This window comes from Trichoderma atroviride, chromosome 4 (assembly GCF_020647795.1).
Source record: "Trichoderma atroviride chromosome 4, complete sequence".
Lineage (NCBI taxonomy): Eukaryota > Fungi > Ascomycota > Sordariomycetes > Hypocreales > Hypocreaceae > Trichoderma > Trichoderma atroviride.
Genome location: NC_089403.1, coordinates 1490858 through 1512380, shown reverse-complemented (window position 1 = coordinate 1512380; position 21523 = coordinate 1490858). Strand labels below are relative to the sequence as shown.

The window sequence follows — 21523 nt, the reverse complement described above, 5'->3', positions numbered from 1 at the left end:
AAGCCGAAAGAGGCTTGTGCCCGCATAATATAACACTCTATCCAGTCTTATAGCTTATAGTTTCCCTTATCAACAGCAGTGTAGATATATTCTTCATACATACATCTTCTAGCTCTCACCTTTCATATCTCGTACAACCAGACTTACAGACACCAACGCAGCCATGAAGTCTCTATTCAGCAATGCAAGGTTTCTGAGGCGACTGCAGAATAAGATTCCAGGCATTCGGGCGACATCATCCTTTTCGCAATTCCAAAGACAGCGCAAAGGGTCTGCAGTTTTTCTGTTAACTGGCTTGTTCCTTGGGGTTGCTGCAACAACGTCAACACCAGTGCTCACACTGACATCAAACACAACTATCGATACACCACCGCGATGGAGTGGAATTGCTCGAGAGCCCTTGCTGCACTCCAAGTATGCTGATAAAAATACAATGTTAAACGTAAGTCCTATGTAGTCCAGTACATGTATCAATAGAAGCAATTTATCGCTGATGCCGGCAGGCTGTTGGTGAGATCCGACGTGCGCTGGGAACAGAAGCCGTGAGCACCGATACAGATGACATAACAGCCCATAGCTATTCCGAATGGTCATCGACCAACATAGAGACAAAGCCAGTTGCCATTGTGCGACCCAAGACCACAGAGCAAGTATCAGCAATTGCAAAGATATGCACCAAATACAAAGTGCCAATGACGCCATACGGAGCCGGATCCAGCCTCGAAGGAAACTTTAGCTCTCCCTTTTCAGGTGTATGCATCGACCTATCCGGAATGAACAAGGTTGTTGACTTTCACCCCGATGATATGGACGTTGTAGTACAAGCTGGAGTCAACTGGATGAAGCTCAACGCAGAAATAAAAGACAGCGGCCTCTTCTTGCCTCCTGATCCGGACCCAATGGCTAACATCGGCGGCATGATTGCCACCAACTGCAGTGGAACCAATGCCATGAGATACGGCGCAATGAAAGACTACATTGTCAATCTGACTGTTGTTCTGGCGGATGGCACAGTCATCAAAACGCGGCAAAGGCCGAGAAAGACATCGGCTGGATACAACCTTAACTCTTTGTTCACCGGATCAGAAGGCACTCTCGGTATTATCACAGAGGCCACGCTCAAGTTGGCGATACTGCCGACGAACTTTAGCGTAGCAGCAGTGGCCTTCAAATCAATCCATGCCGCAGCAGCCGCAGCATCTTCATTGGTTCGTGCAGGACTCCCTATGGCCGCCTTGGAATTGATGGATGAAGTGCAAATGGAGACAATAAATAGGGGTGGAGGAACCGAGGGCAGGATGTGGGAGGAAAATCCAACACTATTCATAAAGTATGTTTAAAGTTCTCCCGTTGACGGTGACTCAAAGAGTATAGAGAAGATGGAGCGAACATGTGTGTGTGTATGTTTCGCTAACATGAAATGCTAGGTTCTCAGGTACTCAGAATGCAGTCGAAGAGAGCATTCAAGAGGCCCGAGCCATATGTCGCCGTCATAACGCCAGCACATTCGAAGGCGTAACTACCAAAAAAGAGATGAATTCTTTATGGTTGGCTAGAAAAGAAGCCATGTTGAAAGCAATCGCATCGAAGCCAGAAGGCGCTGCCTTGTGGGCCACAGACGTTGCTGTGCCCCTATCACGCATGGCTGATCTCATCGGTGAGCTTTAGCAATAGCTAGCCATGAGCCATCACTAATTATTATCAACAGAGGAGTCCAAAGCAAGAGCAACTAGCCATGGTCTCACGAATTCTACCATCGGACATGTGGGAGACGGCAACTTTCATCAAGGAATGTTCTATCGTCCCGACTTGGCTAGCGATAGGGAGAAAGTGTTGGACTGCGTGTATACAATGGTAGATAGGGCAGTTGAGATGGAGGGAACTGTGACAGTGAGTTCACCTCGCCATCCTATTCACTTAGGGATGATATTGTTGACAGGGCACCACAGGGCGAGCACGGGATTGGCATTGGGAAGAAGGTAACGCAATGGCTTCATCGGTTTTGTTTCAGTGACAAGCTGACATGTGGCTAGCATGGTCTTATCAAAGAGGTGGGCTTGCCGACGATTGGCGTTATGAAGGCCTTGAAGGATGCACTTGATCCGCAGTGAGTCAAAGTACATACACCTAATTTCGGCTCTATGTGACTGACGACTATCAATTAGTTGGCTACTGAATCCGGGAAAAGTGTTTGATGAATGATAGAAGCTTGGAAGTAAATATGTAACGTCTACTCGAATTTGTGGCTACGTATAATAGAATGGGAAACCATGACTCGAGGTGATACAGAATCTTCTTTGAAAAGGTTGGTTCCTTTACCATACAAGCATCACTTCATCTATATCTAACTCAAGTCCTCTTTACTATTTGCGCTAGTAGCAACGTTATCGCCATGATCTAATACATATGTTCTTTATCAGTCTTCTCCTTCGTCCTAATACATGGCTTCCTACATGATGCCCCGAACCAAGACATATAATTACATGTACTATCTAGATTTGTCTCCAACCTCATCAAGCGCGAAACTCGCCGCGTGGTAGACTAAAGCTAGCTCCAGCTTGGACTCAAAGCGTCCCAAGTATGTTTCGACTATGAAGAAATATATTTAAGGGGTCCTCGTGGAGAATGATATGGAGAGCATTCACAACGCACGTGTTCATGAATAAAGAGCACGTGTAAAGACGCTACCAACAGAGCAAATGAGGTTTACATTTGATACTGTTAGTGAAAGGCGAGCTAAGTTGCAGTGCCTCAAATTAGTCTTCCTCGGCGACGTCTCCATAGACTTGCCGAGACGCCGTTGTAGGCGGGTGATTTTCGCCTTAGCGCATGAGAGCGATTAAGCGTCAAGAGTTCAGTCCCGTACCATGTACTTGAACACGGCAGAGGATGAGCATTGCCGACGATCAGCGGCACTACTGATTTTGACAGCTTGGTAAAGGACCAAACAACCATGGACTTGCAGGCTTCTGGAAGGCCAGAAACTGCCATCCGGCAGAGTTCCATAGGGTCTTTACCCACTGTCAGACCGACGTTGCTGACTTGAAGCGTTGTTGACGTGCTCCGCACTCCGTAATTGCGATCGCCTCTCGTACACGCGAGCCGAGAACAGGGAGCCAATGCGCCTATTTCGTCATAGCACGATTTGGGCAATCAAACAGTCGATTGAAACCAAGAAGAGCAAATGAGAAGCTCCCCAGTATTTGGACCCACTGCTTCTCTGACTTAGCCCTTTGGCATTGCTATCCTATCTCGTTACCGTTCTTGTTATAGGTACTGCAAAAACTGAAACGCGAATCAGTTGTGCGATGCCATGAAAGTCGGCAACAGTAGACACATTTTCTGTGTCTGTAACCAATCAAGTGAATTTTCGAGTTGTAAGAGATGATTCTTTTCTAGAATTCAACAACTAGTCGTGCTCGCGTGTCATTCATAGCGTCAAGCGAAAACGTCACTGTCAACGAGCGGCATGCACGCTCTTTACTGGATATTACCTCATCCCCCGCAATAATACGGAGCATGAAGCCAGAGATTGACGGATCTAGCATCCCTATCGACAGGGGCTCTCCTGATGGACTGAGCTTTCAGGTCAGGGAAAGGGGCCGGATTTCGCAGTGCACGGTGCATGCTGATAAGAGGCATGGATCAGCGGGATCTGAACTCGTATGTGGAAAGGCAGTCGAAGAAAGTGCGGGATACAGACGCGACTGTAGACGACCCTGTAGACGACCCTGTCTGGAGCAGTTGCTGCGAGGCATACGGGCGGCCGCCTGCATTTGGACTCGTAGAGAAAATAGCAGCAATATGCGATCCATGAGGCGAGATTATTGAATACCCGCAATCTATAAAAAAGTCAATGAACCCCAAAACCATGATATTGCAATCCCGCAGCGAATAAGAGAGTTGCCACTGTAAAAACACCATCATCATGCAAAGGGGGTCAGTCCCTAGCATTCTCTGCAGATGAATTACCGTACGAGTATGATCACGTCGCACAGCATACCCTCTTCTAGAGTAGCACTTGATTTTGGTCATGCCAAGGGGTCAAGGGCCCATTTAGCCAGTATTCAGACTTGCCATCAACTTTCGTATTGATACGGCTAGTCGTCGCTTGCGCGCTCGCTCGCTCGCTCGGCCGCTGCTTGTTTAGCGGCGGTTATAGCCTCTTCTACAGCCGTCTAACTTTTTTTCTCCTGTCGAATGCGAGTAAGCATCTACAGTAGGTAGGTTAGCTCAAGCAGAATAAAGTAGTGCAAGGATTGGCGACGAAAAGACGAAGGAGGCAGACGCAGACCAGGGACTGACGACGGCCTGTGCCTTCGCTTGCTCGCCAATTTCCATGCCACCCCCGCCGCGTCCCTGAATTCCCAGAACTCCCAGAATAAGCACGCTTCGTCCACCGGTAGCCTGCATTAGCCTCGAGAGATGGATGGCGCGGAGAACTAGGTCTGAAGCGGCAACGGTGCCGCCTCGAGAAGAGCTGCATGCGCCATGGCGCTTACAAGCATCCTGATGATTGCCCGTTTCGTGACCTTGTGCTACTGCCACTGCCAGGAAGAGACAGCGACCCTATACGGCATGGCATGGCTGGTGCTGTGCAAGTGTGGCCGCGATGGCGACGCTGGTGGTGGCCGCGGTGGTTGATATGTGACTGGCAATGCTGCTCCTGGCTCCTATGGCGGGTTTCACGCGCATTCGCAGCCCGCATTGAAACCTAATGTCCCCCCCCCAGGACCGAATGTGACAGGTGATTTGCTGCATTATTCGTGCTGCCACCGGCGTGATCATGGTGCTATCACATATGGCTGCGGCGCTGTGAGTGGCAGTGGGAAGTGGAAATCCTTGGTGCGTGACACCGCGGCCACCCGACATAGGCGGCTGCTAGCACTGGCCCCGACTCAGCGCCCCCGCCGTCTGCCGCCCACTCAGCTCGCACCTCGCCCGTCGTGCGCACACAATCACGACAATATTGCAGCCTCTCCACCGCACATCAACCCGCCCCTGTCGTCCCGCCGTCGCGAGGTGCTGCTTCAGGATGGCCAGGCTACGCATTAGGCCTATCAGGCCCTCGTGCCAGGCTCCCCAGATGCGTGCTAAGCTCCAGAGGTGCTCAAGCGCCGCGAGCAGAATGACCAGGGCCACGGGGCTTTGCAACGAGGTGCCTGGGCGCGGATCGCAGATTGGCCAGTGCTCCTCGACCTGGCGGACAGGGGATCGCCAGGAACACAACGTGGACGGGTCGGCCATGGATTATGGCTGCATGGAGGAGCGAGTTGGCGAGGTTGAGGGCGCCTCGACTGGATGGGCTGCGGTGATGCCATGGTAATAGGTCTGCGATGCCACTCCAACCAGGGAACAGAATCGCCGTCTTTCTTCTCTTCTTCCTTCTCACAGGACACGGCATCCGATATTACTGCATACTGCATTTCAGCTTGTCAGCCGTCGAGTCTGCAGCATATTGTTGGACCTCTGCCCTCGCCGTTTTGTGCAAAAGGACTCTACATCTTCATCACTGCCTCTCGCTCTTCGTCTCTTGTTTGTCGAACAAGACATCCGCTTGAACAAGACTCACAGCCATGGCTCCCATAGCGGTAAAAGCGCCCACCGGCGTCAAACCTACTGCGACTCCGTACGGTGACAAGTCTATGAAGCGTGGCAGGAGTATAAAGAGAAGCTCCACGCAACGCCGACCACAGCAGCTTTCACCTCATTTCGCACAGGCGATGCAAAGGCAGCAGAGCGAAGATGAGGATGAAGACGAAGACGAAGACGAAGCTGCCACCATCTCGGATCGTCCCAGTTTGCAGCCATACCGACGTCGAGAACGCCAAAGCTATATCAACCCGCGACAGCATATGCTGCATCTGCCCGACTCGGCGCGACCTGCAACCTCCCGGAGCTATAAGCGAGACTGGAATGACCACAGAGACCAGAGCCCAAGTCCTTCATTCTCCAAGAAGCTGCCGCCATCCGACAGCTTGTCGCAGCAGCCGCATATTGAAAGCCACTTCAGCATAGGCACTGCCTCTATGGGCATGACGAGCGAGGAATTCGAAGCGTTGCCGCCTACCATTCAAAGAAAAGTAAGTCGCCTTCCCCGTCGTCCACATTCATGCCGTATCTTCTTCTCCTGTTATCTTTGCCTCACCTGCCCCCAATTGTTCAAGTTTCTGTTTTTTCCCACTACTGCTTTCATTTGGCCCGCTATTGGTTTCGCCCTGCATTCAGCAATGGGATGTGTTTGCACATCTGGTTTCGAGAGGCACTCGTGATATCAGCAAGGGATAAGGCTCGCCAGTTCGCGTTGCAAGCAGGAGCACAAGGACTCAAGGGAACATATAATTGTCGGGATAGAGGAAGTATCAACAGCACAACGTGCTCTTTCTCAAAGCAGACTAGCTCTATGCTCTGTCTGACCCGTACGACGGGACCGGGCTTTGCGATGCTATGTAGCTGGCGAGCTACGATATCTAGACGCTTTTCCTTGATGACGAGAAGCGAGACAAGTGTCAAGGGTTGCTACGCTTAGCCGGAGCCGTCGAAATGGAGTCTGGGGTCGCGGAGATGAGCTCTTCGAGCCGGCAGCCTTCATCACTCTTCTCGCCTCTTGTCCGATGCCTTGCTTGCCGCCACTTGCTTGTCCGTCCCTCGCTGCTGTGCCAGGCAATACAATGCGATGCGACGCAATGCAGTGCAATGCAGCTTCACCAGTTCCAATGACAAGCCAGTGGCGCCGCAGCGGCTGAATCCGTCCCTGGCTGAATCCGCCCCTGGCAGCCAACTGACACTAGTCTCGTGTCGCCTGTGACCGGCTCCATGGCGCTTGGATGCCGTCTCCAGGCTACGGCCGAGAATGGAGATTGCATGCAGGGCCAGCTCGAGCGAGCTCCTTGTTAGTGCTGGCCGTGGGAACTGAGATCCATGGATCCTTCTGCCAACGCCTTCCGGCCAACACCATTCCACAGCACGTATGGCCCGGAAGAGGCAGGCTTGCCATGGCAAAAGGACGGATGCCGCAGAATGTTTTGAACAAACATTGTGTGTAGCCCCTCCGTACCTGGCGTAGCGTACGCTGAAATCAAATGAAACTCTCCCTGCAGAGCGAACGCATCTGTGCAAATTTGCGCATACCCTACCCCTTTTTTCTCTCGTGGCCGATCGATGTGCGAGTGCACCTGAGCCAACTAGCAATAGCATTGCTTCTGAACGCTTCCCCACCCGTACGCCACGCCATGGTCTTTCGTTCCTAAGTTTAAGACATGCCATCCTCGTTCGAGCTAGAATAGTCATTTCACCCGACTACGATACGCCTTTTAGGTAGTTCACCTCGCTAGCTTGCCAATAACACTCATAGCCTTCCTTTATATGCGGCTACTATATACTTGCCAGGATATCCCCCTTCTTATTGTCGACTTTGGGAGTCCTTTTTCTTTTCCGGAGAAGTTGCTTTTTTTCGAAGCTTCTTGACTGACATCTCTCGTTCCCGTCATAGTATTTCTCGACTTTGGAAAGGCTGCGCTTTGCCCATACCACTTGCTGTGCTGGACACTCAGATCACTCTCTGGGAGATTACCATTCTGCATCATCTTTGGCAAGCGAAGAGGATATCACACTTGCCTCCGATCACCATCATCGCCTTCGACCAAACTCTGCCCGCCTATACCCGAACCAAGCCGATCACATATACGGACGGCAAGTCGACAGCGGAGACAGACAATCGCGCACGTCTCATTCAAACCACAAGAGCATTATACTGGATGCTACCGACGAGGCCTTTGTCAAGAAACGCCAATCGCAGTTTCCCAGGTCAAGCAACTATCTGGACGAGATTTATCCTCCAGCACCCTATTCTACAATGAGCGGCTCTCTTGGTGATGGATTCACAAAATCTTCTGCAGTGGAGTCAGGGGCAGACTCAATCACAGAAAGCTTCCGATGGCTTGAAGAGAGCGAGGATTTGGATCTTCGTCTTTGTCTAGATGACGAGGACCAGCCGATCCCAAAGCAAGGGAAGAAGAAGCGAGTTCCATTTCCTCGCCACCTATCGATTTCAAAACTTTCTTTTGGACGGCCTTCAGTTCAGTTGAGCCGCCCGGGAACCAGAGGAGGAGCTATGGCTTCTCCGGCATTGAGCGAGCAATTCGTACTATCCTCCATGCCAAGCCCTACTGGCCATTTCCGCAGGCGATCTCGGGCCATGTCTCTAATCTCGCCAAACAAGGGTCAGATATCTGACGACTCTACTCTTGTTGACCAAGCTCCATCCCACTACCAAGATCCTGAGGCTCGCATGAAGCTCCGCGTATACCTCGCTTCCCCGCATAAGTTTGATGAAGCTGTTGAGTTTGGATTCCCTTCCTATGACATGCAAGGAGGAGAGACCTCTCACATTCGGTCATTCTCACGCCAAGGCTCATCGGACAGAATGCACAATTTGAACAGCGACGATGTTGAGTCACTAATCAGCGACCCTGCGTCCCCTACCGATATGGCCTCACCGAGGACGCCGATGAGCATGGATCACCCATCTGTTGAGCATTCACCACATATACCACATGAGGGAACCTGGCCTGCCAACTACGCCCAGGCTCCAGCGTCGTCTCGTGAAATGACACTGCGGATGACACTTACACGACCCGATCTTCGAGCTGATGAAGAGCAAATGTATGGCTGGCAAAAGCCCTCATCAGCCAAGACACAAGCTCATGATGGATCCGCTCAGCCAAGATCATATGTCCGAGCCAGCACTACCAAAGACAACATCGAGAGGCAATTCGCTGCCTTTGACCAAGACAATGCCAGCGCCGATAACAGCATGGTCAAACGCTTCTGGAACCGAGTCCGCCGATCATAATACTAGCACGAACCACACTCTCCAGCAGCTTTTATTTGCTACAACATACAAAAACAAAACAAAAACAAAAACATACTTCACTCGGGAGTTATAAAGGCATTCGACAACGAGTGCCACTCACACTCATTAATTGCTGCAAGATTATTTCTGCGCTCATACCTCTCATTACAGCATATAGCATGCATAACTATACCCCAACTGGTCCTTTTGTCTCTCATTTAGCATTTTATTTTCATTTCTGTCATTGTTCAGTCTCAACATTTCCCTGTTTCTCTACGGGGAAATCACGACCACGCTCATTTGTTTATCTATCTGGCATAAAAAGAAGCGCATTGTTTTTTCTAACTGGAGTTTTTGGAGGCTTCTTCATATTGTTTATTGTTTTGTTATGAGTGATGGGATTGATTGGTTAAAAGCTGCAAATGGCCCTTTAAGAAGGAGCTGGTATAATATATTGTTATCTGATATGCCGCGTTGGCGATCTACCCAATTCTTTATTGATTCTCCTTGATTTCGCGCTGTGACTGCTTTCTTCTTCCTCTTTTCTTCTTACTCCGAATTACTAACTCCCTTACCAAACCATTCTACTAATCACCCATACCGTCTTTTTGCCTCTCTAGACCCAACTTTGTTTTTACTAGTTGCATAGGTGGGATATACATCATCTATATGCAAGGAACAAGGATCGGCACGAGCAACACACGCGAACTCATGCACGAAATAGCACATGTGCATACTTGTACACACGGCTCAGTAGCTATGTACGAAGCGGTGTGGCTCACCCGAGACATGGACGCACACGTTGCGAGCTAATGCCCATGTTGTTATTTTGCTTTTTTTTTTTTTTTTTTTTTGGTTGATCCATCTTCCGGGAGCGGGAGGTTATTGGTGTCCAATGAAGTAGGAGCATGTGTGTGGATTTTTCAAGCAGGGAGAGAAAGGACGGGAAAGCAAGGGGGGGGTGTGCGTTTTGAAGGGATGATTGAGATACGATTGGAGTGCGACCGCTTTTTTTTTTTTTTTCCTATTTTCTACTTTTGTTTTAGTGGTCAAGTGACAAAGTAGGTGAGATGAAATGTGCGTGTCTTAGTTGCGTGGGTGGTTTTTTACCCTTGACTCTGATGGTTTTGGTATTGGGGGACGTGTGTTTTCGTTTCATAATCGTGAATGGGGGGTCAGTTAATATGCCCGCCCAGGTATCAATGCGAGAGTCTCTATCTCATAGACGTTCTCTCATCTTATGGCAAGTGTGTAGTCAAGCACTGGTGCCAAACTGCTCTCACATCTAGCATGTACAATATCCTAAAATTGGCAATGAACCTTCGCTAAAAAATAATAGGACAAACACATTCACGGCAGCTTTGATGCCGCTGAATAACCTAACAAATACTCCTCCTGTAGATAATTTTTGATACATGCAACTCGGATAGCCACCCATTCATGTACACCCACATACATCTGTAAAAACCCCCCTCTCCAGCCCACCCACACTGCTTCTGCCTGTCTAATTTTTTTTCCCCTCTTTTACTTATTCAATTTCTTTCCCTTTATACCTCCTCATCGCTCTCCTCACCCAGCAGCTCACCCTCATCATCCAAAGCCGAGTAGTCGCCTCGTCCACGAGCAAAACTATCCCGGGTGGTGAACCTCCGAGTTCCTCTTGAGAACCAGCTGCGGTCACTTGACTGGCTATATCGCCCAAAGGAGCTGGTTGCCAAGCGGCCTAAGCTGGACAGCATCACCGGCAAGGAGACGACTACCGCTGCGACAGCTGACACGGCAATGATGGGATACTTGACCCAAGGTTGATCGCTATCAAAAGTCGACGAGTTTTCTCCGAGACGGATCTGGCCAAACTTGCCGTTCCAGTTGCGGTATACGTACCAGCCCATTATGCCGGCGAGAGCAAAAGGAATGATGACGGCGAAGAAGATTACGACACCAGATGTGCGATGCTTCTTCTTGAATTCGTCCTCATGGCCCTTGCATGGATGCTCTGTTGACGTCTTATCCAGCTCATTGCCACCACTGCAGGTCGACAGAGGAACTCTACGGTAGCCCGTCGGTTCATAGTACGACGTCTCGTTTGGGTACTTGTCGCACCATTCAGTTCCGGTAATGGGCGTGAAGCCATTGACAAGCTGGCACTGTCCGTGGTTATCCAATTCGAAATTGAAATCACTAACAAGTATGGTGTCAGTTCCAAATCGCCACCTACACATGGATTCAAGAATTTTCTTTTATTTGCTTACCATTCATAATCTCGTCGGCTACAAGCACAGTCTTCGTGCTCGTAAAGACGCTGAAGACTCTGCTTATTGTAGCACTCGCGGTCCGTCTTTTTGCGCAGATACTTGGCAACGTGTCCAAATAAACAATCGTCATCTTGCAGGGGATGCTTGGGAGACCACAGATAGTAATCCGAGTCGCTGTTCTTGGTGAATTCGCAAGCCTTGTCGGCTAAGCCGGAGAAATCAAGGTTCACAGAAAAAAGCCTGTTTCGACCGGACTTGCACCAAAGCAAAAAGTTGCGGGAAGTGCCAGATCTCAGGGTGGTAATGTCTAGGACCGATACGTCCGAATCGGCAAACTCCAAGTCCTTCCATGTATTGCCCTCATCTGTCGAATAAGAGACAAAGCGGGTCTTGACCGGGTTATTGCTTGTATACCTTTGGACGAGAACAATAATTGAACCCTGGTCTCCGTACTGCCATGACCAGCTACCCTTCTTGACGTTCTTCCAAGAGATGCCGCCGTCCGTTGACATGAACGTATCGGAGTCTTTGATATTGCCAAGCTTAGGCCCAACGTTGCCAACACCAAAGATGAGACCCACAGCCGTAGCTGCTGCAAACGTCTTTCTCTTGTCATCTCGCTCGGTGTAGTGGTGCATGTGCAGGGCACACGACTCGTCTCCCTTGGAGCTGCTGCACTGATAGGACTTTCCATCCACATCCTTGGCAGGGGGTGCAAGGTAGCTCCATTCGGAGCCATCATTGTGGGAAATCTTGGTCTGAAGATCTTTCGTCTTCTCATCCTTGCCGGCGTTGGCAACAATGTTGATCAAGGTGACGCCCTCGAGGCCCGTAACCTTTTCAAAGTCGACATACGACTCCTCGTTGCAGTTGACATTGGCTGCGCTGAGGACATACGAGGTGCCGTTGGAATTGCTCTTAATGACTGAGCCATACTCTCTGTCGGCGCCGCCCTCGGTACGGACGAACAGGTTGATAGCATGAGTAGAGCTGTCAAGTACCGTGTACTCATTTTCATGGCCTTCGTGGAAGTTGTACGGAAAGTGCGCCTTTTCAAAGTGCTTTCCGTCAAGACTAGCAAGAGCGTGCATATCTTCAGTCTCTGGATCCCTGCCAGCCACGACGATAAATTCGTTCATGGTTGCAAAGTTGGTAACTGGGCCATCGTAGACGGACTTGTCCTCTTGAAAGAAGTCGTCGCTGGTTACGATGGTCAGCTTCGCATCATTGTTCTCCTCTGCTCTAGCAAGGCACATGACCTGTTTTGAGGACCGGAAGTTGTATGCCGAGTGGCCGGTGAACTCGCATTTCTCTGCAAAGCGAAGCATCGTCTTCCAATTGTCACCGCGATCAATCGAGATTGACGCTTCTTTGAAACAGGTTTTCTCTCCTCCAACTTTGTCGCAAGTCTCACCAACCCAGATGAGCCAGTCTTTCTTGTCAGGGTGGAAAGCCAAAGGAAGCCCCTTTCCAAGTTCCGTTGGTGCTTTGAAGCTGTGGAAGCTCTGGCCACGATCGATAGAATAAATCACCTTGTCGCTGTCCTTGGTAGTGAAGTAAACCACATCTTTGAGATAGGCATGAGGGTAAATTCCCTGAATTTTCTCGCCTTCCAAGATGCGTTTGAAAGTCTTGCCGTGGTCTCTAGTTATCCAGAGCTTATGCTCAATCCTTATACTACCATTGCCTTCATCTTCAGCAGGTCTAACAATGATAGTCTCATCATTGGAGGCACTGGCATCGCTCCTGTCAAGATAGATTTTCTGAAAATCTTGGAGATTGGTCTCGTCAAAAATGAATTGCTTGTGCGAAACCTTTCCGTTTGCCGGAGAAGTGGGTGAGCCCGGTGTGCCTGGTACGGTAATATCGTCACACTTGCGTTCGACCGGATCATCTTTCTGATCACCCTTGGTTCGCTTGCAAGTGTTGCCGGGGATGAGCCTCCAGCCGGAAGAGCCCTTGAATGTATCGGATTTGTCTTTGCAGGTACCTTCGGGGGCAGGAATGGGGCCAACTTTGTTGCAAACTTTGTTGTCATCTGGATCTCTTCTGAAGTTGTAGTCACACTCAAAGTCTGCATCAGTACACTCGCAATCTTCGGTGCTGGCAACTGGATCTTTGAAATCACTCTTGATGAAGCAGTCCGCTGACTTCTTCCGGCGACGGTAGGTTTGCTTGTGACCCATGATGCAGGTTGGCTTTCCATCGTCATCCACGCGGGCAAACCAATCTTCCAAGTCTTTATCCTCGCAAGTCCGCTTGTCCAGCGCTCCAAAGTCAATAGCAATCATGTGAAAGGCCTTTTCCTTTTCACCGATGAGGAGAAACTTCAAGCTGGTTGAGTCCTGCGTTGTCGTAAGGAGGTCAGGTTTGATAGTGAGCTTGTCGGGCAATGAGACTGATTCCCAGTGCTCTCCGTGGTCTAAAGAGTAGGAGAATTCAGAAACATCGTCCTTCTTGGAATCTTTGACGGCAACAAGAATCGATCCCTGATCACCGAATTCGTACTTGTGAGGCCCTTTCAAAGCCTCCTTCCAGGTCATACCGGCATTATCCGAGACATAGAGGTTGGCGTCTGCAAATTTGCCAAGAGACTTGCCCGTATTTCCATTACCCATAACAAGACCCGGCGCAGGGCTAGTGAATACTCTCCCCATGTTATCGAGTTCAGTGACTGAGTGGAGATGGATTTTGTCATCGCCGGCCTTGATCGACTCAAAAGTTCTACCGTCGTCAAAGGTGATTTGGGTAACGACCTTTTTCTCGGCGCCTTTCTTGTCTACGTCGGCGCCGTTGTCTACCACGTTGACGATGAATATTCCCTGAATTCCTTGGACTTTCTCAAAGTCGACATGGCCCTTGTTGTTGCGGTTGGTGTAAGGAACGTTTTCGGTGAAGTAGGTGCCGTTAGAATTACTTGTAAACAAAACGCCCATGGGATTTGACGGTGAAGAAGTCATGACGTCAATCTGAATGCTGTAGTTGGTACTTTCCAGAACAGTGTATGCCTCTTGGTTGATCTGGTGAGAGTGGTCATGGTTGTCGCTGCTCGGAAACATGGCGCGGTGCCACTTGAGAGTGTCGTCAGTAACGTACAAAGCCATCTCGTCACTCTGGAACGACGAGGTGGCAACCAGAATGTAGCTCTTGACGGCGGCAATATTAGCCACTCCGCCCACACCCTTGCTCATGTCGATGTTGGGCTCGAATTCCTGCACCTCTTTGTCGACCACAGCGAAGAAATCGTCAGAGATGACCAGTCGCTGGTCCTCCACAAAGAGGGAGAAGGGATCTTTGATGATGCAGAGCACTCGCTTCTTGTCCAGATCCGCATCGCCAGTCGTAAACTCTGGCGCCTGCTTGGCCCACCAACAGCCGGCCGTGAAGGCGCGGAGCAGCTCGACTGATTTGAAGCCATCTGTAGTATAAATCGCTTGCTCGTCGCAAAAGATGCCGTCGCACTCCATGCCATTGAAAATGACTCGCTTCGGGTCGTCTGCATGGAACACCAAGATCTCGTGCTGAAATCGGCTGGGAACGACCGGGGTCTCGAACTTGGACCAGGTCTCGCCTTGGTCATCAGTCTTATAGTGGTGCTTGCCCATGGTCAGGACGAATGCCGATTTCGATTCGAAAGGATGCGTGGTGAGTAAAAGAGCTTCGCCTTCGGGGATTGCTCCGATCTTGGCCCAATTGGCCCCGGCATCGTTGGACCGGTATATAATGCCCGCATCTACATCGTGGAAAACAACAATGTCGCTGTCTTCAAAGTAGCTAAGGCCCAGTGGCGGGTGCTCGAATTTGGTGACGGAGAGCTTGGGGGCGTCCTTTGCGAGCGCCAGCACCCACAGCAGTGATAGCAGCAGGAAGTGCCATGACGGCGCCGCGGCCCTGGCTGTGAGCCTCATCATATTTCGGGTGCGTCGCTCGGAGCTGTCATGAAGAATCGGATGTATCGAGAGATTTCGGCGTGTGATGTAAAGGCCAGCTGTGACGCTTTTGAAGCCTGGAATGGAGAGTTGTAGATGGGAGAAAAGCAGGCGGAAGAAGAGGAAATAGCTATACAACGAACTCGCCCACTCTCTAAGGCCCTGGTATGATCGAGATGTGTTGCAGAAGGTGTTTCGGGCTGCTTGCGAGTCCTTGTTTGGGCCATTCGTCAGCTTTGTGGATGAACGCACGGCGGGCTCATAGGCTCCAGCTGTGGCGCAGGCGCATGTTTAGCTGGGGCCAAGTCGCCACATCTTTGTCTCTGCGGTGCCGTATCCGGCGGCCACGTCAATCAATCCAAGCTCGAGCTGTGGCTTTGCTCTTTTCACAAGCTTCAGCCACACGAGTCTTTGTAGAGATGGGAGTGCTCATAGCTCCAGTCTGATGTGATGTGATGGAGCTTGTTTCTGTTTAGTAGCACGCGCATCAGATTATAGCCCTGGCATAAGATTTTGCGCCACCAACAAGCAACAACAGCAGCCATACCAATATCAAAGTACCAAAATATGTCCCCAGAGAGCTATAGCCTTACTTGGTACCTATCCATGGCGATTGAGCCTACTGGCGCTAGTCCAGGTAAATAGAAGGATAGATCTGGAAACGCTGCATTGCGACCTGTCGATTGAGCATGGAGCTTTAGCATACTGTGCCGCGACTAGCAGCAGCATCAGCAGCAAAAGCTTCAAGTGCCAAGTGCCAAGTCACACATGGTCCATCTTGCAGGTATGATGTAACACGCATCAGTCTTCATGGCGCATGAAGCACTGCACATGCTCCAAACACTCTGCGGCCCACTTGGAGCAATTTCGTGTTTTGATGGCTGTTTGCAGCACGGAGCAGTATTAGAGAGATGACTTGTAGGTACGAAGCACACTTGGAGTAGGTGCCAAAGCCTCCGGCACTCAAATGTAGCAGCCGCTTTAGGCACCTTGGAAATCCGGGCATGGCCGTCAAGTCTGATAAGAGGACGCTGGCTGTATAGAGGTTGATGCAGCCGAAACTGCTTTCCAGATCGGTTCATACCACTGCGTGACATACTTGACGGGACGGGTACTTGAGCCATGGCTAGCAGGATGCGCTCGGACCTGATGAAACACGGGTGGAGCGAAGATCCATCTCCATGGATCCGCATGTTATTCTGTATTATTGCTCACTACTCAGGTATCGTGAACTTGAGATTCGACCTTTGGTCACTGCGGTCTCGCTTTTACTCTCCAAAGTGAATACGATAAGGATACATGAGGGGGAGCATGTATAGCGGGCGAATTCTTCACTTTTTTTTTTTTTTTTTTTAATTCCTGCTGCTCTTGGCCGGCAAAATCCTAGCAATGTAGTAAATAGCTGAGATATAGCCACGCAGGTGAGCCACCGAGTCTTTCAGCTTGTAACAACGTGGCTCTGCACATGGCAAAGCGAAAAGCCCAAGGCGGCCGCACGAGAGCAAGACTGTGCTCCGTTATGGATTCCAGGTCATTGCTCATGGATCAGTGTCAATCTCATCTAGTATTACAACAGGTACCATTCCCCCAGTTCAATGATGGGGCCCAGATCTTAGCCATGGGTGGACGGCTAGAACCGTGGCAATCCTCTGCGTAATACGAATACTTGCAGGAGTAGATGCTGGGGGCTACGAGATGGCAGAAACACGACTAGCCAGCCCTGTGATATCGCCTGGGAGCACTTTCATTTGGTCGCGTTGCTTGGATCAAGCGGTGGTACAACTGGTCGCAGTACCAGACGGAGAGCAACAGTCTCGCGACACGTGCCTCTTGTAGAGCGCAAGTATCGCGAGGTACCTGCATAGTCGAGCCCCTCCATTTCTGGCCCTCCGCTCTGCTGCGCGTCAGTCGCGCCACGACAACGGTTCGCGAGCGCATTCACCAATGAGGGGGCGCCGGACCGGGAGCCTGTCAGACGTGCGTACCAGTACCTGCGTGAGGCTGTTTTTTATATGCGCGGGAGAGCGTCTGTGTATGCACATGTACGAGTACGGGGTAAAAACTGCAAAAAGTCGGTATAAGTCAGTGGCCATATACGAAGCGCAGAGAGGACACCGCTGTTACAACTGAAGTACATGGGTAGAGATGGAAGAACCTAGACTCATATCATGGCAACTTGCTCGGCAGTATCGTAAACAATAGACAAGAACCTTGAGCATCTGGGGCCCAGGCAGCTACGAGATTAAGATACACTATCTAGATGTATACAGACAACACTGGAGGCAAACATGCTCCGCCAGTTCCGCCAATCAACCCACCAACCACGCTGGCTCCAGTTCTGCCAACTGCCCGCCACGACTGCAGTAACAGCAGCAGCCTAAGCCGGTCCTGGGGAATCCTCCTCGAGGCCCCTTGCTGCCGCAAGCTCGCGGTGTGGCCAGCCGTCCTTTCATTTCATTTACTTGCTGCAGCCGTTTCTACAGGGGCCGCTGTCGGGTCTCAAGCTCACCCTAGAAGCAGCAGCACAGGCCACACTGGGGCGCGCTTCACTGGATTGAATCTCAAACCGCATTGTGCCCTCCAATTAAGGCAGGCTGTTCGGACTAGGACGACTAGAGCTCTACCTGCGCCGTGGACTGCGAGTACCGGCAACGCCTGCGTGCGGCGCCTGCAGCTGCTTGTACCTGGCAGGGGAGTCTGGGGTACCTGGTCAGAAACCTGCCAGGCACTGGTGAGAAAAACCCCCGCCACGACAACCACCAGTAGCTTGTTTTGATCTGCCTCCATCTTTTCTCGTTGCCCTCCCTCTGGACATATTAACTTGTCCTCTTCCCTACCTGTCGTGTTTGCATCGACAGCTGGAGCTTCGTTTCTTTCCTTGACGGCTCATACCCATCGCTCCACTCGTTATCCTTTCCTTTCTGCGCGCTCCCAGCGTCATCGTCACTTTGGCGTCACAAGCGATCTGAACATCATCTCAAGCCACAGCCGCTCAATCGCAATCTGTAGACGCTTCCAGCGCATCCATCCTTAGTCGGCAGCGTCCAGCGTCTAGCGACTCTATCGCGAACATCTCAACGTTTCCCGCCGCATCAACCTCCCTCACGCCATGGCTGCCACTTACAAGCAGTTTCTGGCCTCGCCCAGCTCGGCGCTGTTGGCTGACAATGCTTCGCTGCACTACGTGACCACGCTCACGTCTATTGTCGGCGCCGACCAGATCATCAAGCATCTCAGCAACCTGCAAAGGCAGGTCAAGAAGAAGAAGGAAGACGTGCTCAACGTAATTGACGGCCAGAGCATCATCGCCGTCGAGGCCGACACACACATCGAGTTCATCACCAGCGGCGGGGTTTATCTGCCTGGTCTCGACGACAACTTCCTCTCTGATCGAGAAGCTTTCCTGCCTATTGTGAGTTGCCAATCCAAACCCCAATTGTCGCGTTTTGCCGGGTCGTTATCCTTGACGGCAGTATCAAAGTCTCTGAGACGCGGCTAACTTGATCCTTGCTTGCGTAACCGACAGATGCATATCGTGACTTTCGATGACGAGGGCAAGATTGTGCAAATCCGCCAGCAATGGGACCAGGCCTCGCTCCTAAAGCAGCTCGAGATCATCGGGAAAAGCGGTCGCAACTGGCCCATCAAGGATGGCAAAGAACAGCTCAACCTCATTCAGTCTTGCATCAAGTCCACCTTTACCCCTGCGCAAGCTCAGAATGGCAACAGCACTCCAAAGGCACGGGGCAACGCTTCGACCAATGCCATGCGAGATCCTCATGCTTCTCTGCATCTTTTTGGCTCCAGGGAAGAGGTTGAAAATGCCGAATCCGCCAACGTTGTCTCTCCCTATTCCGGCCAGAGGCCCAAGCAGCGCGCCTTCACCGACATTCTGAACGACGAACCCCAGCACTGGGATGATGACGCGAAACGTCGCTCGCTACCACCCGCCAAGATTGGCGCGGGAAGGGCTCAGCCTATTCGCATTTTTGACGGACAGCAGCACAATTCTGACGACGATGACGACGAGCAAAAGGGCCCCAGGTATATCCGCGCTCACCCTGCTAAATACCAACACTTTGCCATGAATGATGGTTCTGCGGAAGAGAGTGAAGGCTCCAATGCAGCAAGCTCCGCCCGCCCAGTGGCTCCAAAGGCCAAATCTAAGCACGGCAGCACGTGGTCTTTCGATGACTTCACCACCCCTGTCAAAGCAAAGCCCGGTCGAGCGCAAGGAAGCAACCCTGATGCGCGCCGCTTTGATACAGGGGAGGAACGCGCCGCGGAGCCCGTCAAGCCAATGGTTGGCAAAGCTCGACGCGATGCAGAGGCCCATTTCGAGATGCAAGATGATGGCGAACTCCCTCCCGAAGAGCGACGCATCGCCACCAAATCTCGGGGCGCTATTCGTAATGATGGTCTGTACAACAACAACCTCTTTGACCGCGAGGCAGAGGAAGCCCCTGCCGGCCGTGCTCTAGGCAACATCACCAACGTCAAAGATCGCGGCAAGCACTTTGATCCTCACTTTGCCATGTCGGATGAATCTCCCGTGCCCGCCGCCCCGCGCCAGCCCGTCACCGAGAGTCTCCAAAAGGTTATCAAGACGATGAACACGAGCTGGAGTCTTGCCGACGAATCGCCAGCCCCACAGAAGGAAAACAGAGCCCAGCCTGGCCAGGCGCCGCCACCAGATACCAAGATTCACATTGCTGGCGATGGTATGGGCGGCAAGAAGGGTGCTCAGCGAGACTTTATCTTTGGCGGTGACTCCGCAGCCGAGGCACCCAAGCAGATGATCGGTCGAAGAGGAAATAACGGCACGCAAAAGAGCGCCCATTGGGACCTGTAAAGCGACCCATATGTTGCTTTATGAAAATAAAGAACTCGGGTGAGTAGTTGTATATGTGCGTGATGGAGGAAGAGAATGGAAAAAGTTTGCGATACCCATGGGCGCTAGTATGTATGATTTAATGCCCTGCAGTACGCAGCTTATGAATCATGAGTCAATTTCTTTTTTATAATTCTTTTCTTCTTCTACTTTTATGATGTTATCGCTTTGTCTTAATTTCTGATTTTTCTTGCTGTGCTTGTTGCCCTCTACATCACCACGGCCTGTTACTATCCATACTTTTCTATGTCTGGTTCCCATACTTTTCTGCGTTTGATTCCCACAAAGAGCTGTCTTGCCCTCTGGAAGAATGGTTCTGCCGATTTTCTTATGAGGCATTGGAATATAGTGTACACGATGTATGTTTTTGCGAGATTTTGATTACTTGTTAATATTTCTGTATGTAAGATTCGAACTATTTGTGAATTAAGAAACTCTGTCACACTATTTACGATTTGATTGCTATTAAAAACAAAAGAGAGAGAGAGATAAAACAGATTTCCGCCTTTGCTGGTCAGAAGATATTCCAAACGCCTTGCTAGATAAATCGCCTTGAAGCTTTAGTAGTTGTAGCCTTCCCTTAGGTAGGTTATGTAGATGTTGGGACATTGGCGAAAAAATGGATATACATGGGATATAAGAAAGCAGGGAACAACAGGGGAAGGAGATTAATTAGCCATGAAGAAAAATTCCAGAAAAGAATAAGCAGGGTGTGTTTTTGTTTTTCAACACATCCACTTGTAGAATCTCTTCCATTTTGGCCAAGTCTCCCATTCTTCCCGTTCTTGCTGCACAAGAATAGGAACGTTGAAGTCTCTCCTTCCGGTATCAATGTCCATGTCTTTGATGCGCACGTAGCTCGTGCGGTAGTAAAGCTTGTGACCCAGGAAGAAAATCAAGGCAATTGGCGCGCCCATCCACTTGAGGAAGAAGTTTTCCGCCTGGAACGAGGGCGTGATGGTTTCGTGGCCCGGCGTGGGGATGGGAAAGGCGCCGACCCAGAACTGGGCGGCCAGGACGCTGATGTTGAGGCCGAGGCCGACGTAGGAGCCCGCGACACCGACTTGGGATTGGAAGGGGAGGTCGCTGGGGTGGAGGCCGCGAGCAGCCCAGGTGCGGCGGAAGCGGATGTGGCAGACGCAGATGGAGGCCCAGGTGAGGATGGAGGAGAGGCCGGAGATGGCGAGGAGCCAGTCCAGGACGGAGTTTTCCTGTTTGAGATCGGCTAGGTAGGCGAGGAGGCCGAATGCTGCGGCTACGAGGATGGCGACGAGCGGGCGTCCTCTTTGGTCAACGTAGCCGAGGATCTCGGGGGCCTGGCCGAGGTTGGCGAGGGCGGCGAGCGTTCGCGAGGATCCGAAGACGGCGGAGTTTCCGACAGACAAGACGGCGATGAGGATGACGGCGTTCATGACCGAGGGGAGAACTTCGATGCCGGCAGACTTGATGGCAATGACAAAGGGCGACGCGCGCGCATCTGCGTTGTTTTCGCCAACCAACATTGGGTTGTCGTATGGCACAAGCAGCCCAACCAGAGTCAGGGCGACGATGTAGAAGAGGCTGATACGCCAGAATACCTGCTTGATAGCAGACG

At 51.0% G+C, this 21523-nt stretch overlaps 6 protein-coding genes across 6 annotated transcripts; 4 read left to right on the top strand and 2 right to left on the bottom strand.

The window, feature by feature from the left end:
* Positions 1-163: 163 nt before the first annotated feature.
* On the top strand, positions 164-2202 carry TrAtP1_007794 (uncharacterized protein; the record flags this gene model as incomplete). Its single annotated transcript, XM_014092617.1, has 7 exons — positions 164-442; positions 504-1330; positions 1428-1657; positions 1709-1890; positions 1950-1979; positions 2034-2107; positions 2166-2202. 7 exons carry the CDS (start codon positions 164-166, stop codon positions 2200-2202), a joined length of 1659 nt encoding a protein of 552 aa, XP_013948092.1.
* A 2926-nt stretch (positions 2203-5128) lies between these two features.
* TrAtP1_007793 (uncharacterized protein) lies at positions 5129-5326 on the top strand (the record flags this gene model as incomplete). The annotated part of the gene is made up of 1 exon (XM_066113666.1): positions 5129-5326. One exon carries the CDS (start codon positions 5129-5131, stop codon positions 5324-5326), a length of 198 nt encoding a protein of 65 aa, XP_065969752.1.
* A 250-nt stretch (positions 5327-5576) lies between these two features.
* TrAtP1_007792 (uncharacterized protein) lies at positions 5577-8854 on the top strand (the record flags this gene model as incomplete). The annotated part of the gene is made up of 2 exons (XM_014092616.2): positions 5577-6083; positions 7493-8854. 2 exons carry the CDS (start codon positions 5577-5579, stop codon positions 8852-8854), a joined length of 1869 nt encoding a protein of 622 aa, XP_013948091.1.
* Positions 8855-10401: 1547 nt separating this feature from the next.
* Positions 10402-15020, bottom strand: TrAtP1_007791 (uncharacterized protein; the record flags this gene model as incomplete). The annotated part of the gene is made up of 2 exons (XM_066113665.1): positions 10402-11035; positions 11107-15020. The coding sequence occupies 2 exons, from the start codon at positions 15018-15020 to the stop codon at positions 10402-10404; spliced, it is 4548 nt and encodes a 1515-aa protein (XP_065969751.1).
* Positions 15021-18147: 3127 nt separating this feature from the next.
* Positions 18148-19890, top strand: TrAtP1_007790 (uncharacterized protein; the record flags this gene model as incomplete). Its single annotated transcript, XM_014092614.2, has 2 exons — positions 18148-18450; positions 18565-19890. 2 exons carry the CDS (start codon positions 18148-18150, stop codon positions 19888-19890), a joined length of 1629 nt encoding a protein of 542 aa, XP_013948089.2.
* Positions 19891-20654: 764 nt separating this feature from the next.
* Positions 20655-21431, bottom strand: TrAtP1_007789 (uncharacterized protein; the record flags this gene model as incomplete). Its single annotated transcript, XM_066113664.1, has 1 exon — positions 20655-21431. The coding sequence occupies one exon, from the start codon at positions 21429-21431 to the stop codon at positions 20655-20657; it is 777 nt and encodes a 258-aa protein (XP_065969750.1).
* Positions 21432-21523: the final 92 nt, after the last annotated feature.